This window comes from Microchirus variegatus (genome assembly GCF_963457635.1).
Source record: "Microchirus variegatus genome assembly, chromosome: 18".
NCBI lineage: Eukaryota > Metazoa > Chordata > Actinopteri > Pleuronectiformes > Soleidae > Microchirus > Microchirus variegatus.
The window spans coordinates 3867778-3884836 of record NC_139819.1 but is presented as its reverse complement, the minus strand read 5'-3'; the positions used below and the strand labels follow the sequence as shown (position 1 = coordinate 3884836).

General features: G+C 44.1%; 2 protein-coding genes across 3 annotated transcripts; one reads left to right on the top strand and one right to left on the bottom strand.

The window, feature by feature from the left end:
* Positions 1–7246: 7246 nt before the first annotated feature.
* On the bottom strand, positions 7247–9622 carry hspb11 (heat shock protein, alpha-crystallin-related, b11). The gene is made up of 5 exons (XM_083905422.1): positions 9422–9622; positions 8699–8805; positions 7613–7681; positions 7480–7523; positions 7247–7376 (listed from the first exon to the last, which is right to left on the bottom strand). Exons 1-5 carry the CDS (start codon positions 9511–9513, stop codon positions 7284–7286), a joined length of 405 nt encoding a protein of 134 aa, XP_083761548.1. The 5' UTR covers positions 9514–9622; the 3' UTR covers positions 7247–7283.
* Positions 9623–9713: 91 nt separating this feature from the next.
* smn1 (survival of motor neuron 1, telomeric) lies at positions 9714–16778 on the top strand. Of its 2 annotated transcripts, none has more exons than XM_083905418.1 (8): positions 9714–9825; positions 10327–10398; positions 10485–10604; positions 11772–11963; positions 13025–13222; positions 14483–14551; positions 14705–14812; positions 16628–16778. In XM_083905418.1, the coding sequence occupies exons 1-8, from the start codon at positions 9778–9780 to the stop codon at positions 16688–16690; spliced, it is 870 nt and encodes a 289-aa protein (XP_083761544.1). In that variant the 5' UTR covers positions 9714–9777; the 3' UTR covers positions 16691–16778. The 2 variants fall into 2 exon arrangements, with proteins under 2 accessions (XP_083761544.1, XP_083761543.1); XM_083905417.1 differs by having other exon boundaries at positions 11772–11972.
* Positions 16779–17059: the final 281 nt, after the last annotated feature.

The window sequence follows — 17059 nt, the reverse complement described above, 5'->3', positions numbered from 1 at the left end:
AAACTGAACTCACCAACAACAACAGTACAGACAAAATATTTGCATTAAAAAAAAATATTTTGCAGACTGCAAATCATGTTTATGTTTTGAAATCATGTTTTGGCATGTGGCGCCACCTACTGCCGTCTACCAGTCATTGCAGTCAGTAGAGTCTCAGCTGCCGAGCAACCACAGGTTGCCAGTTACGTCAGAAAACGAAACCTAAAAGACCTCTGTATTTTGAATTTGAATGTACTAACAGTTTTTCATTCTTACATATGGCACCTTTAACATAAGGGAAAACATTTTTTAAACACTTCCAATAGTTCTTCTTTGACAATAAAAATAACACTAGAAACAAAACAAATGGGCCATAATAAGGAATGGGACAGAAAACCTAGACAGATTACCAGCATCAAAAGTCCTGGAACTCAAGATCGTAAAAACCTGTGTTTGTCCTACAGTTACGTCATGAAAAACAGTTGCTGTAAACACACCTTAACACAACTTTAACACAACTGGACGCTTGTTAACGCATATACAGCCAACTTTGGATCACATCAGACCATTTAAAATGACAAAAATCCTGGATGTTGACAGACAAAGAATCATAAGTTTGCGTCGGTATGAATTCAAGCCTTGAGATTCATAATTTTGCCAGTTATTAAACAACACCAGTTGTCAATCACATGAGTCGTACTGTATTCCCTCTAAATGGGATTACGGTTGAACAAAATTGATATCATGTTCGATTGAAAAAGACCCGAAACTGAGAATTTGGCTCATTAGTCTCATCGCCGAGTCGCCCCCCCCTGGTGGCTATCCAATATATTGTTACTTCCAGGTTGACTTCCGGGAGGAAACCAGATTCTCTGTAAAAGATCTCCTTGTCTTTTCCTCTTGTTGTTGTTGTTGTTGTTGTTGTTGTTGAGTTTGATGAGCGTTTGCTGCCATCAGGAGACAAACAGCCTCCTCTGGATATTTGGCTCTGTGCACTTTTGGAACAATTCCACTTCCCACAGGAGGGGGGCGAAGCAGTTTGTGAAGTGCCAAAGTTTAGTAAACTACACACACACACTCGATACTCCGGGGCTCACACTAACTATGCGGCAAAAGTACCTGCACACACACACACACACACACACACACACACTCTGTATGTGCCAACCTCTGTTCTGAGGCTGCTTAAGAACACTCAGCCTCCCACCATGACATGACATCACTGCAGCAGGTCAGCAGAGACAGTGTTGGCAGACAGACTCCGAGTGGAACCCGGAGGTGAGACGCTGTAGCCGCGTGGCATTTAAAAAACTCAAGTGACGGCTAAGTGTTTCGCAGACCTTAATCGTGACCTGAGCGCAGAGGAGTGGTGGAAACAGGCAGCGAAAGGGACTGTGGGAGCTGCAGAGACGGTGGAATTCGAGGCATTAAAAAAATCTAAATCTAGAGCAACTTGTGCACTCGGAGCAAACAAAAACCAAGCCTAAGTGAAGTCTCGGTCTGTTTGCTGCGATAATCCTGTAAATATGAGAACCAAGGAGCAGGCGAGCGTGCGAGCGTGCGAGCGTTCGTTCGTCCGTGGGTGCATCACTGCTTCTTTTGTTTTTCGCCCGTCGCGTATGCTGCATATTAAAGCTCTGCTCATTAAAGGTCCAGTGTGTGTAAAAAAAAAATTAACCACATCTAATGTCGAGAATGCAGATTGTAATGAGCGGAAAGCTCAGTCGTCCACTCGACCTTTCCTTACCCGAGTGTGTCAGGGAACCACAGTGACCTTTGAGTGGATCTCAAGGCTGGGTCATTCTTGCCCACGTCCATGTGTGATATGAGGTCCTCTAGGGTCCGTTAAGGTCCGCTAGGGTCCGTTAAGGTCCGCTAGGGTCCGTTAGGGTACACCAGTGTCCGCTAGGGTCCGTTAGGGTCTGCTCCATTAGGGTCCACTCAGCTAGGGTCCGCTAGTGGACGCCAGTGTCAGCTAGTGTACGCCAGTGTACGCCATTGTCCGCCAGTGTCCGCTAGGGTCCGCCAGTGTCCGCTAGGGTCCGCCAGTGTCCGCTAGGGTCCGCCAGTGTCCGCTAGGGTCCGCCAGTGTCCGCTAGTGTACGCTAGTGTCCCCCAGTGTCCGCTAGTGTACGCCAGTGTACGCCAGTGTCAGCTAGTGTACGCTAGTGTACGCCAGTGTCCGCTAGGGTCCGCCAGTGTCCGCTAGGGTCCGCCAGTGTCCGCTAGTGTACGCTAGTGTCCCCCAGTGTCCGCTAGGGTCCCCCAGTGTCCGCTAGTGTACGCCAGTGTCCGCCAGTGTCCGCTAGTGTACGCTAGTGTACACCAGTGTCCGCTAGGGTCCGCCAGTGTCCGCTAGGGTCCGCCAGTGTCCGCTAGTGTACGCTAGTGTACGCCAGTGTCCGCTAGGGTCCGCCAGTGTCCGCTAGGGTCCGCTAGTGTACGCCAGTGTACGCCAGTGTCCGCCAGTGTCCGCTAGTGTACGCCAGTGTACGCCAGTGTACGCTAGTGTACGCTAGTGTACGCCAGTGTCCGCTAGGGTCCGCCAGTGTCCGCTAGGGTCCGCTAGTGTACGCCAGTGTACGCCAGTGTCCGCCAGTGTCCGCTAGTGTACGCCAGTGTACGCCAGTGTACGCTAGTGTACGCCAGTGTCCGCTAGGGTCCGCTAGTGTACGCTAGTGTACGCCAGTGTCCGCCAGGGTCCGCTAGTGTACGCTAGTGTACTCCAGTGTCCGCTAGGGTCCGCTAGTGTACGCTAGTGTACTCCAGTGTCCGCTAGGGTCCGCTAGTGTACGCTAGTGTACGCCAGTGTCCGCTAGGGTCCGCCAGTGTCCGCTAGGGTCCGCCAGTGTCCGCTAGTGTACGCTAGTGTCCCCCAGTGTCCGCTAGGGTCCCCCAGTGTCCGCTAGTGTACGCCAGTGTACGCCAGTGTCCGCCAGTGTCCGCTAGTGTACGCTAGTGTACACCAGTGTCCGCTAGGGTCCGCCAGTGTCCGCTAGGGTCCGCCAGTGTCCGCTAGTGTACGCTAGTGTACGCCAGTGTCCGCTAGGGTCCGCCAGTGTCCGCTAGGGTCCGCTAGTGTACGCCAGTGTACGCCAGTGTCCGCCAGTGTCCGCTAGTGTACGCCAGTGTACGCCAGTGTACGCTAGTGTACGCCAGTGTCCGCTAGGGTCCGCTAGTGTACGCTAGTGTACGCCAGTGTCCGCCAGGGTCCGCTAGTGTACGCTAGTGTACTCCAGTGTCCGCTAGGGTCCGCTAGTGTACGCTAGTGTACTCCAGTGTCCGCTAGGGTCCGCTAGTGTACGCTAGTGTACGCCAGTGTCCGCTAGGGTCCGCCAGTGTCCGCTAGGGTCCGCCAGTGTCCGCTAGTGTACGCTAGTGTCCCCCAGTGTCCGCTAGGGTCCCCCAGTGTCCGCTAGTGTACGCCAGTGTACGCCAGTGTCCGCCAGTGTCCGCTAGTGTACGCTAGTGTACACCAGTGTCCGCTAGGGTCCGCCAGTGTCCGCTAGGGTCCGCCAGTGTCCGCTAGTGTACGCTAGTGTACGCCAGTGTCCGCTAGGGTCCCCCAGTGTCCGCTAGTGTACGCCAGTGTACGCCAGTGTCCGCCAGTGTCCGCTAGTGTACGCTAGTGTACGCCGGTGTCCGCTAGTGTACGCTAGTGTCCCCCAGTGTCCGCTAGGGTCCCCCAGTGTCCGCTAGTGTATGCCAGTGTACGCCAGTGTCCGCCAGTGTCCGCTAGTGTACGCTAGTGTACGCCAGTGTCCGCTAGGGTCCGCCAGTGTCCGCTAGGGTCCGCTAGTGTACGCTAGTGTACGCCAGTGTCCGCTAGGGTCCCCCAGTGTCCGCTAGTGTACGCCAGTGTACGCCAGTGTCCGCCAGTGTCCGCTAGTGTACGCTAGTGTACGCCGGTGTCCGCTAGTGTACGCTAGTGTCCCCCAGTGTCCGCTAGGGTCCCCCAGTGTCCGCTAGTGTATGCCAGTGTACGCCAGTGTCCGCCAGTGTCCGCTAGTGTACGCTAGTGTACGCCAGTGTCCGCTAGGGTCCGCCAGTGTCCGCTAGGGTCCGCCAGTGTCCGCTAGTGTACGCCAGTGTACGGCAGTGTACGCCAGTGTCCGCTAGTGTACGCTAGTGTACGCCAGTGTCCGCTAGTGTACTCCAGTGTCCGCTAGGGTCCGCTAGTGTTCGTCAGTATCCGCTAGTGTCCGTTAGGGTCTGCTCCATTAGGTTTCACTCAGCTAGGGTCCTCTAGTGGACGCCAGTGTCCGCTAGTGTCCGGGCCAAGGCCACATTATACTTCTCCGTCTGCGTAACCACGGAGACACCTCGAGCCTTCATACTTCTGCGTCGTGGTGACGCATACGTGCGGCAATTTCCCCGCCCGATCAGTAGGGGTCGCTGCGCAAGGTTGTTGTGCTTCTGGCTACAGTGAGCGATGGCGTCCGAGAGAGAAAGACTGTTGTTGTTGTTGTTGAAACAGTTGCCGTTTGTCACTTTTCTGTGTCACGGAACGCAGTTTTAAGACAATTTGAGGCGAGAAATTGGCCATTTAGAGTCTTAACATGTGCCGTGTGTGTTAAGATATGACGTATTTATAGTTTGGCAGCGACGTTGTCGGCGGTGATCAGCTCCGATGTTATTCATTGCGATATTTTAATTAATGGGGCCAAATAACGCTAGTTATAGTCTTAGTTATGTGATGTAGCGTAACAGTAATAGTGAAGAACTTTTCCCTATATGTAAATATGATAAATACTTAATATCTAAACTTATGGAGGTGTGTTGTATTTTCAGAGAGCGGTTTTTGGTTGATTTCCAAGCACTGGCTGGATTTTACGGGGGGAATAAATATTCTTAAATATTCAAAGCCGCGTTGAACTGCGCTCTTTGTCCGTCCTTCATTATCATTCTCGGGCTCCTCTTGGACTTCAATAATGAGACATTTGTTTTCTCCTTCCCATCTAATCATCTAATTTCAGCCTTTTGATAGTGTTTCCTTCCGCGCGCGCAGAGGTTCTTTGCATGCACAGCTTCTGTCATAACTGAACTGATTGAACCAAATCAGAAATTAAATCAAATTAAGGCCCATTGTTAGTGCGTGTGTGTGTGTGTGTGTGTGTGTGTGTGTGACATGAAAGAGGGACCACACGCCGAAGAGATAACGAGAAATTTTAAAGTCGCTGCTTTGACACGAAGAGAGCGAGAGAGGGAAAAAACAAGAGCTGTGTGTCGGGAGGATGTTTTTCTAATAACCGAACAATAGAGGGGGGGAAACAAATAATGATGCACGACAACAGGACGCCGCGTTTGTTCTGCTTCTGTGTTTTATTGCAATGGTTTTTGATTCCGTGAACGTGACTTTATTCTCCATAGAAATGGAACAGAGTCGCAAAAACACACACACACAAAAAGAGAGGCTTTTTTAGGTGAAGATTATGATATACTATCTCTTTTTATGTGGACTCAGCTGAACATACAGAGTCCTGGTTCCGGCAGATGTCTCTGCACGATTGGACAGCAGTTAGGCAGCGCGTATGCGAGAAGACACTGGGTGATCATTTAAGCCTGGCCCCTGCAGAGACGTGATAATAACGCACTCATATCCTGCTGTGATTCTCCCGATCAGACTGACAGTCCGACACAAAGAAAGGGGGCCCCCGAATTCATTAGGGAGCCACATTTGCAAAAAAAAAAAATCCCCCCCTTCCCTTATTAAACTGTCCTATTCCGATAAATAACTGTTGTTCTGTGCAATAACTTCCATTTCCTGACTCCAAACCTCACCTCTTACATTATAATACATATTCCATAGCAGTAAATAATAGATGAGTCAATAGGAGTGGATCACTTTCTGCCTACTCATTACACTCTCTCTCTCTACATATATATATATATATATATATATATATTTATATATATATATATATGTGTGCCACATCCCTAAGCAATTAGTTGCTCGAAAATATCAGGGGGCTAGTTATTCTGGCGTGTATTTCATTTTTTTTTTTTTTTTTATTGGTTTATTCAGAGTCTTGCATGCGGACCAAGGTACAGCAAACACCGCAGCAGCAGCAGCAGCAGCAGCAGCAGCAGAATCCCCAAAGCTCCTCCGCAGTCAGCAAAGTAATTGGGGAGGGAGTCCCAGTGGGTCCTCGCACGCCGCTGATACCCCCACCTACCCTCGCTATACTGACAAGTTGAAATGGCGCTAAAGGTAGATAGGAGTTTCTGTATGTGTCAGAGTGTGTGTGTGTGTGTGTGAGAGAGAGGAGTATATAAGTATTGGAGGTGGTTGGACTACTTTGTGTGAACAGGCAATCTTTACAGACGCCCTGGCTGACTGGGTAACCATCTGGTTTCTCCCCCCCCCCCCCCCCCCCCCCCCCCCAGCTGCATTACCCATGATTCCTCAATTTCTATGGGGATGTCAAACTCTGCTCATGGTGTGTGTGTGTGTGTGTGTGTGTGTGTGTGTGTGTGTGTGTGTGTGTGTGTGTGTGTGTGTGTGTGTGTGTGTGTGTGTGTGTGTGTGTGTGTGTGTGTCCTGCTGCTGTTGCCAATTTAAGCCCCTATGGCTCTAAACCAGTTAATTAACTCTATCTCTCACACAGAGAGAAATTTCCCTTTGTGAGTCATTTCAACCATTCATCACAATCCAACTCCTTTTATTCTCTTGAAGCACTGTCCACTATCGGCGAGTGAAATTAGCAGAAATGTGGGGATATTAAAATTTTTTTTTTTTTTTTTTTTAAAAAGCCCCCATAAATGACTTCATACTATTAAATAAGTTTTAAAAAAAGAGAGAGAGCAAATGAGTGAAGGAAATTTCATGATTAGAGTCCAAATGTGAGAATGCACCAGAGCTTTTCCGCCATGTGCTGCATTCGCAACTTTACTGATAAGAGTCCGGACGATTAAAATTCAGTTTGTTTAGACATTACATACATTCACTGATATTTATTTATTTATTTGGTACCTCCATATATTCATGGAATATTCTTATCTGGTGCCGTCATCATGTATGATGGCATACACACACACATACATACATACATATATGCATATACATACATATACATATATATATATATATGCATATGCATATACATATATACATATATATATATATATATGCATATGCATATAATTATATACATATATATGCATATGCATATACATATATATATAAATATACACATACATACATATATACATACAGTATATATACACATATACATATATATACACATATACAGATATATACATGTATATATATTCAGTAAATTCATTTACAATAATCACACGTGTCAGTGTTGTACGCCGACTCTGTGCACGGACACAAAGTGATCGTGTCCCGTGGTGATGATGACACGGAGGTGGACTGCACTGCCGCCGTTTAGCTGAAAGAGAAAACCAGTGACACGCAGTTGTTTTTCCTTCCGTCTCGTATGACATGTATATAATTTATATAATTTAAAACACATTTTCGACATTGCGACTCACCGAGACGGAATTTGACTGGAGATGTCCTTCTGTGTGTTCAAAGTCTGTCATTTAAACATTAAATGTAACGTCAATCTCAAATAAACGACCTTAAAAGTCCCGTTACTGTACAGTAGATGGAAGTCTAACTCACCTTTCTCTGTGACCAACTCAAACTGGGATGCGTTTTGCGACATGTTCTTTTCCACTTTTAGGTGTTTTACTGCAAAAGAGACAAACATACGACTGTATTTATATATATATATATATATATGTGTGTGTGTGTACATAGCTGTAAACAAACCGAGGGTGTTTTTCCTTTTTAGATTTTGTAAGAAAGCGTCTGGCACCGATTTATAAAACGTTGAAAATGTAGTCAATGGTCACAGCAGATGGTCGATTGTTAGATTTGGTCGCGGTGAATACGGGCAATCAAAGCCCTACCCAGGATCACCTGTAATCCCTTTGGCACTCGTTTTGTCCATCTACTGCCACCATGAGGTCATGTGTGTGTGTGAGTGTGTGTGTGTGTCTCAGCACGGCAGGCACATTAATGAGTGATTACTTGTCTTTGTTTTGTCACATGTGGATGCAGCGTTAAGGCCACATTATACTTCTCCGACTGCGTATGCGTTATCCGTCTGCGTCACCACGGAGACGCCTCAAGCCTTTATATTTCTGCGTCGTGGTGACGGATACGCACTGCAATTTCCCGCCCGATCAGTAGGGGTCGCTGCGCAAGGTTGTTGTGCTTCTGGCTACAGTGAGCAATGGTGTCCGAGAGAGAGAGAGAAAGACTGTTGTTGTTGAAACAGTGGCCGTTTCTCACTTTTCTGTGTGACGGAACGCAGTTTTAAGATAATTTGAGGCGAGAAATTGGCCATTTAGAGTCTAAACATGTGCTGTGTGTGTTAAGATATAAAGTATTTATAGTTTGGCAGCGGCGTTATCGGCGGGGATCAGCTCCGCCTCTGTGGACGCTCGGTGCGCACTGTGAGCCGGCACAGAGCAGCTTAGCTCAGCCTGTCCTGAGGATCAATCGCAGCCTGTCCTGAGGACCAATCGCAGCTCTTGCCGTCTCCGTTGTCCCTTGACGGAGTGACGGACACTTAAAAAATATTTTGTGCAGACGGAGACGACGTAGAGGCTCTTCGACAGTCTCTGCGTCGACGCAGAGTCTCTGCGTAACCTACGCAGAGCACTTTACGCAGAAGTATAAATTGGGCTTTAGCCTCCGTACCGTTGTAGCTGTCCACCGTCAGAGAAGAGACGTCTGTGGGCTCGGCAAAGCGGACGATGAACTCCTGAGGAAACATCCCAGTGGACATCCAGAACGTGTTCGTGTTTCTGTGGGGAAGAAAAAAAAAAAGCAAACACCATCAAAATCAAAACACCATGTACTCCGAGTCCTTACACCATTCTTGTTTTATTCGATGCGTACAGCACTTTCTTAAACTCTGCTTTAACAAATTTCTTTTAAAAAAGAGATAAACATCTGGGATAATCATTATAGAGACCAACAACATAATAACAACTAGCTAAATAAGTTAATTTTGACGCCTCCTCCCTCATGACAGCATTGTGTATTGAGTATTAACTGATTAACATCATTATAAAATGCCCCCGAAAAATAGGGCTTTTTTATCTATTATTAATTGATCATAAAGTAATCGTCAACCATCTTCTTAAATGTGAATTTTTTTCTGTTTTCTTTGACTTAGGAAGAATTAAATTGTGGATATCTGAAGAACTACTACAATCGATTTCATATTGTTTACATTTAAATGTGAATATTTCCTGGTTTCTTTGCTCATATAACAAATACCAAACAACTCATCGATTAATCGAGACAATATGCCACGCGTGAATCAAATATTAAAAGAATAATTAATAGATTAAATCCCACATTAAAAATGTGTAATTAGGTAAAACCCAGGATTTAGCAGAAAGAAGCTAAACTTACCCGTCAATGATGTTTTCTGGAGGGTGATTTTCGTCGCTGGACGAGGCGACAACAACTTTAGCGCCCAAAGAACCGAGCGGAGAGTCGGTCATGTTCGTCGAGTAACCGAGCGAACACTAATATTCACCCGTTGAATGAGAAAACAACGATATTTTTCCGCAACAAACCCGAGAAAACGGCTCCGTTTCTAGGGCGAGCGAGTGTCGTTGCCAAGCAAAGCAAGCCGCCAACTCCGTCGCAGGATATCTACGTCATCACCGCCGCTGCTGCGTTACGTTACGTCACTCGTTCCCGACGCACGTTGCTCGTGTAGCAGAGTTAGCGCTTAGCAGAGAAATCCACACACGCAGCTTCTCATGGCGAACGGCTGCAAAGACGTGTTGTTTACACGCGGGTCTACTCAGGTTGGTTTACGACTTCACCGCCGAACACAACACGACCGCGTTCACGGAGCTTTTTAAGCCACTGTGGAGTAGAAGAAAGAGGAGGAGAAGTAGGACGGGGGGAGCTAGGATGCTAGGATGCTAACGTAGCTATGTTACCAAAGCTGAGTTTTAGCTAAGTTGGAAAACAAAGAGGGAAAACAACAGGAAATGTAGCGAAATTGTGAATTCTACGTGCGTTTTGTGTCTAGCATCATTTAATTGTCTTGAACAAACGTCGGGTAGATTAGTTGTTGTCGCACTGTAGCTCTTTTTTAGCATCATTTTCGAGTAAAAGTAAACATGCTAGGTTATAGAGAACTGAGTGAATTGTCAACAGTCTTTTGCTTCCAATCTCTCATATTATCCAACGTTACCTTTATTTGATTTGATGTGTTACTTTACAAAGTCTCTTAAGTTTCCCCTTAGTGACAAATGACCGGCTGTCAGAAAGTGATGCTCTGTTTCTGTCTGTTTTTCCAGAGTGATGATTCTGATATATGGGACGACACAGCACTGATAAAGGCCTACGACAAGGCAGTAGCATCATTCAAGGTAAAATACATGATTTTAATTGTTGTTTGAACTTGTTAATTTTTGTTGTGTTTCTGACTTCTTTCTGCTGCTCCTGTCTTTGCCAGACTGCACTTAAAGGTGAAGATGAGCCACAAGCCTCAAAGAAAAGCCAAGCAGCTAAAAAGCGCAAAAACAACAAAAAGAACCAGAGTCGGAAGAGAACCAACGCGCCGCCAGATAAAGAGGTGTGTGACAGTTACACAGGGTTTACACAGGGTCTTAAAATGTCTTAAATTCTCCTAAAATCTCATAAAAAGGTCTTAAATACAATTTTGAAAGTTCTTAAAAATCTATTAATGTTACTTTTATTTAAAACATGCATAAACTTCAGTCTCGCTTTGAAATGTTTCTATTTTTGAGGATGCGATAACAGAACTACAACACGGAACTAAAGTAGCCCACCTGTGCTGCACGGTGACAATTTATTGAGCACAACTAGCTAGTGTGCTGTGCGCGCGCCGCGGTGTGTTACAGGTTAGCATAGCAGCGGAGAAAACTTCATGAAAGCCCACAGCGAAGCCGAATTGCAAGTTCTCTGTGACTCCAATTTTCCTTCACGTCTTTAGTACTTTTTTGCGAGTATGGATTTGAAATGGGTCTTAAATTGTATTCATTGTGGTCTAAAAAAAGTCTTAAATTTGACATGTTGAAACCCGCAGAGACCCTGTATCAATACTTCACAGTGCTCTAAATAAATCTTTCACTGCATCTATTGAACTTCCGAGCAGGAGACAACCTTCAGGTTAAGGCCACATTATACTTCTCCGACTGCGTAATGCGTTATCCGTCTGCGTCACCACGTAGACCACTCGAGCCTTTATACTTCTGCGTCGTGGTGACGGATAGGCGCTGCAATTTCCCGCCCGATCAGTAGGGGTCGCTGCGCAAGGTTGTTGTGCTTTTGGCTACAGTGAGCAATGGCGTCCGAGGGAGAAAGACTGTTGTTGTTGAATGCAGTTTTAAGATAATTTGAGGCGAGAAATTGGCCATTTAGAGTCTGAACATGTGCTGTGTGTGTTAAGATATGACGTATTTATAGTTCGGCAGCGACGAAGTCGGCGGTGATCAGCTCCGCCTCTGTGGACGCTCGGTGCTCACTGTGAGCCGGCACAGAGCAGCTTAGCTCGGCCTGTCCTGAGGACTAATCGCAGCTCTTGCCGTCTCCGTTGTCCCTTGACGGAATGACGGACACTTAAAAAATAATCCGTGCAGCCAGAGACGACGCATAGACTCTACAACAGGTTCTGCGTCGACGCAGAGGACTCTGCGTAACCTACACAGAGCACGTTACGCAGGAGTATAAATTGGGCTTTACCCTTTGACCCCCAGTCACAGCGTCTGCTCTGTCACAGTGGCAGGTCGGCGACACGTGCTGCGCTTACTGGTCAGAAGACGGTCAGCTCTACCCGGCGACCATCTCCTCCATAGACGAGCAGCGAGGCACGTGTGCGGTGGTCTACACGGGCTACGGCAACGCGGAGGAGAAGAACCTCGAAGAGCTGCTGGAGGGGAGTTCTGACGGCGACGAGGAGACGAATGTCGAGGTAGAGCAGGTTTGTCGTGTTTTTAAACTTTACTTTTAGACTTATACCCGGTTATTCGTAGTGACATTGTGTACATTTCATGTCTTTTGGAGTCATTAAGTGCTCGTCCCGTTTTGTTTGTGGTTGTGTTTTAATTATTCGTCCATGTCAAGTGTAGATAGAAGATAAGTCATGTTGATAAAGAAAAACATTTTGCTGATAAACCATCACAATCAAGAGGAATTAGCTTTCTTCCCAGAAAAACACATATCCACTGTAGCCTGAATATAAATCAGAAGCTGATGTTGATGTTGAGGAGCTGCTCTTATTATCTGTCCAAACTGTTTTAGGCCCAAAGTCAAAGGAAATCCTGCCCCACACAAGAGGAATATTTTACCAGATTTCAGTCTCGATCTGGCCCTTCCGTTAATCGTTGGTGCTTTCTGATTTGAGACCGGTTTGAACAGATAATCTGGCCTAATGACCGCGTAGTGTGAGGGATTAACAGAGGCAAATCTTACCTATTGAACATGTCTGATATTTTACGACTCGTTACTGCGAATGGGGCGCGAGCAGATGACCAAGACGCAACCGAACGTAGCACATTTGTTTACGTTCTGAAGTCGCGTCAACTCGCGTGAGTTTCTGTGAGATCCCAAATCTTGCCTGAAATCATCTGAAGTGTGTGGTCCTGGGTTTAGTCCGCGTTTTCGCGTTTGTGGTCTCTGACGTTTTTAAAAAATCAAGTCAGATTTGAAAACCCTCTGCTGTGGAGCAGGTTTACCATGCTTCATCTCCTTCTAACGTCTTTTGAAAGAGATGATCTAATCCAGACTGATCAAAATGAGAGACTGTGCTGGTTCATCTGTGGAGAGATAATTACACTCCCCTGACGCTTGCTGCAAAAAATAATTTTGAATCTAAAAGTGTGTGCTGTAGAGTTTTGGTAACATTATGCCTCCTTAATTTCCCCTGTAAAAGTGTGTGTGTGTACATATATATATATAACATATCCCATGAGCTGTATTCTATATATATATATCAAAGTAATTAAAAAAAAGTTTTTTCCCTCTGCATTGAAGACAAAAGAAGTGGAATCGTCGACAGAGGAGAGCGAGCGGTCGTCCACACCGAACCAGCACAAGCACAAACCGCAGCCTCACAGTAAATCTCAGAAGAGCAAATCCCACAAAGAGACTCCTCCTCCTTTCATGTGGCCTCCTGGTTTCCCAGGGTTTCCTCCGGGTCCTCGTCCTCCTCCCATGCACACTTTCAAACAGGTAACAAAACACCTTTTCTTCCCTTATCTCTCAAAGAGCAAAGTTGTTGTTTTTTTAAATTGCAGTTGACTGCTTGAGTTTTGTGAGAACTAAAGTTCTCTATTAGTGAGAGTGAGTTTGGAGCAATGTGGGGATGTGATGCCTTGCTCAGGGGCACCACAGCTCTTGACCCGTCCTGGGATTTGAACTGACGACCCTCCATTTACAAACCCTTAATCTAACGTAGCAGTGAAAATGATATGTAAGCAGATTTACAGAGAAATTAATAAACCACAACCTCTCAGATTGGCAGAAGTTCATTATACTGTATGTCGTACAATATACACATGTGTATGTATATGTTTATATGTATGTGTATGTGTGTTTGTGTGTGTATATATGTGTATATATGTGTGTGTATGTATATATACATATACATATGTGTGTGTAAGTGTGTATATGTATATATATATATATATATATGTGTGTATATATATGTGTATATATATGTGTGTGTGTATATATATATATATATATATATATATATATATATATATGTGTATATATGTATATATATGTGTGTATATGTGTATATATATATATATATATATATATATACACGTGCATGTACTGTGTGTGTATGCATACACGTGCATGTACTGTGTGTGTATGCATACAAGTGCATGTACTGTGTGTGTATGCATACACGTGCATGTACTGTGTGTATGCATATATATATATATATATATATATTTTTTTTATATATATATATATATACACATGTTTGTATACATACACGTGCATGTACTGTGTATGTATACATACACGTACTGTATGTGTGTGTATGCATACACGTGCATACGTACTGTATGTATGTGTATATATATATGTGTATATATTGTTCCGTTTAAGACAATGTATACACGTGTGTGTGTGCATTTAAAATAGAAATAATGTAGAAACTAAACAAAATAGGGGTTAGCTGAACTTTAAACGTTGTTAACAAAAAGTTTTGAATGTAAAAAAAAAAAAAGTTTTGCAGCATTTATCAAGTTTCCGGGAACAAATTGACAATAACTCGGTGACGCCTGGGAAGGAAAAAAAAAAAGAAAAGCACAATTAATGGGTCGACCTCAAAAGAAGATAAACGATAATTATATTTTCCCACTTTCTGCAGGCGGCACTTATTAAAACTGAATGAGATGATGAGAGGGAACTTATTTTATGGAGAAGTTAACTTCATTTTGATCTAAAAATTATCCTTTTTTTTGCGTCCTCTAGAAGGGAAACAGGAGATCCGGTGGTCATGGACCTCCATCCTGGCCTCCCATGATGCCGTTTGGTCCACCTGTGAGTTTGGGAATATGTTTCACTGAAGCTAAAGCGTGTCGCGCAGTCTCGGCTCAGACACAAACCTGATCATGTAGCACATTAATGATTCACACAGCAACGGCGTTTACATTCTGATCACACACTCGCACTCACACTCTATCTCTGCTGCAGATGATCCCTCCACCTCCACCAATGAGCCCTGACATGGTGGATGATGAGGCCTTGGGCAGCATGCTTATCTCCTGGTACATGAGTGGATATCACACAGGATACTACCTGGTAAGAGTCTCACTGGCTTATTGTCAGCCATAAACAGAAGCATTGTTCAGTCTCCTTGTTCTGTCGTTGAAGAGCCGTGGGACTGAAGTGTCACTTTGGACAATTTGCTAAGGTTTGCTTCTTATCTTTAGGCTCCGAGTTAACGAGAATCGACACGTTTTTTATCGGTATCAGCGTTTTTATTCGCACAGAACTGGCTTTTTGAGAACCATTAAACCATGGATTCACTTTTTTACAAGTACAATTACTTATATTCCGGTACTTGCTGACACCAAAAGATGAATATAAGACAAGAGATCTGTTTTTATTTCCTTTATATTTAGGTTTTTACATCAAAATATCGTTAGCCTAATAGCATCATTGCCTAAGTCATATCTGCCTTACGTTACCAATGTGTTTGCTAAAAAAATTGTTTTTTCTTGTTTTCTGAAAATGTCCAAATATAACTAAGGCAACTATGCTATTAAGCTTACTATGTGTCAAAAGATTGACTTGTTTTAATGGAACACCAAATTTGTGTTAGTAGAGGAACAGGAAATAGCGTTTTTAGGCGAAAAGACTATTTTTGGAAAACAGATTCCAGAGTGAACATGCGTTTGCTTTACGATACTCAACATCAATATCGGTGTCCGATATTGGTCAAAATCACTAGATCGGATATTGGACAGATATAATACTTTGCGATTAATCGAGTAATCGATTACCAGAAAACCTTAAAAAATCGTTGATCAGTGATAAACATGGAAATGACGATGTTCTCCAATGACTTGTTTTGTCCACAAACCCAAGGGATTCACATTTAATGATTTCTTTGTCATGTGGAGCAAAGAAAAGAAGAAAATGTTCACATTTAAGAAGCTGAAACGATCAGAAATCTTGTTTTAATCATGAAAAACCGATTGATCGATTATCATAATTTTTGAGGATTCATTTAGTAATCGAGTAAAATCCAAAAAATTATTTTATGTCGCTTTATATGCTTCATAATGCACAGGCTGTAAAAATTTAAATTAAAATCTGGCTGAGTCATGTTTTGGGCTGGTTATTTCTTCTTTAATGACTGTATTGGACTTGTATCAATATTGGTAGTTCCTCGAGTATCGGTATTGGACATGAAAAAGTGGTGTTTTTCCATTATTTTTTATTATGTATCGTATTATGTTTACGACCAAAACGCAACTTTGGGAAACCAATGATTTCTTAGCCCGAGCTCTAGCTCGCTGTTGCGTTCGCTATCGCTAATCCCTGCCGTCTTCGCTCAGTCTATACAGTATGTAAATGTGTTGATGTCTTATGGCTGCGTTACAGCGCCACACACAGGCCTGGCATGTGTACTGACACTGAATCAGCTCTCTCACTTTCATGTGTTTGTTTGTTTTTTATTCTGGTCTTGACCACATTTTAATATTCTTTACGTTTATTTAGGGCCGGTGCAATGTTCATCTTTTTTCCTTTATGTTATTATTAATCAGTAAATTCTACTTCCTGTATCAAGCCGTTGTCTTTTGTGTTTTGTGTGTAATCTGTGTTTGAAAAATAATGCTGTGGTGACATTTGACGGTTTGTTTTTGCGTCATTAATTAACGCGATATCTACAAAACGCCTTTGAGAAAGTTGACGTTACTGTGACCTTGCTGCGTTTGTGTTTTGGTCATAACTCAATTCCTTTTTTTTTTTTTTACGTACGATGACAAAACACACTGACGTTCTTTTAAAGAGTGTGTTATTCATAAACGTAGACGGACTAAGTTCTTTTATTTTTCATGAGACGACCTTTATCTTTTATAATGATCTTTTTTTCCCTCTTGTATCCAGGGTTTGAAACAAGGTCGTAAAGAAGCAGCAGCAGCCAACTGGACAAAACCGCACCACAAATGAAGTGGAGTGATGTTATGAAATGAAATGAGTGAGCGCAGAGTTCATGGATTTTGTATTCTTTGTAAATAGATCAAATAAAGGCTATCGGAGCAGAGCTCAGGGGGCTTTTTCTCTTGTGTTTATTACACACACACACACACGCATGGTGTCATAAAATGGACACTAGATTGGTGTTAATTATAATTGATCCTTTTTATTTTATTGGCAACAAAACGGGGGGAACAGTTTGCCTTTGATTATGTATGCAAACGAGCCTCACACTCAAGGACGCGGTGTTGTTGTAATGGCGCGTAACGTCCAGTAGAAGTCACACTAGTATAATTTATTCATGTAGGAGACGGTGGTTGTCATGCATGATCACCACATGTG

What these genes read in the sequence shown, in the direction of transcription:
- hspb11 (XM_083905422.1), bottom strand. Translation starts at nt 9,513, where the DNA reads ATGACCGACTCTCCGCTCGGTTCTTTGGGCGCTAAAGTTGTTGTCGCC. An exon ending in CCAGAAAACATCATTGACGG is followed by an intron (nt 8,806 to 9,421) that starts GTAAGTTTAGCT and finishes TCTTCCCCACAG; the next exon opens with AAACACGAACACGTTCTGGA. An exon ending in TGAGTTGGTCACAGAGAAAG is followed by an intron (nt 7,524 to 7,612) that starts GTGAGTTAGACT and finishes TTTAAATGACAG; the next exon opens with ACTTTGAACACACAGAAGGA.
- smn1 (XM_083905417.1), top strand. Translation starts at nt 9,778, where the DNA reads ATGGCGAACGGCTGCAAAGACGTGTTGTTTACACGCGGGTCTACTCAG. An exon ending in AGGCAGTAGCATCATTCAAG is followed by an intron (nt 10,399 to 10,484) that starts GTAAAATACATG and finishes TGTCTTTGCCAG; the next exon opens with ACTGCACTTAAAGGTGAAGA. An exon ending in ATCACACAGGATACTACCTG is followed by an intron (nt 14,813 to 16,627) that starts GTAAGAGTCTCA and finishes TCTTGTATCCAG; the next exon opens with GGTTTGAAACAAGGTCGTAA.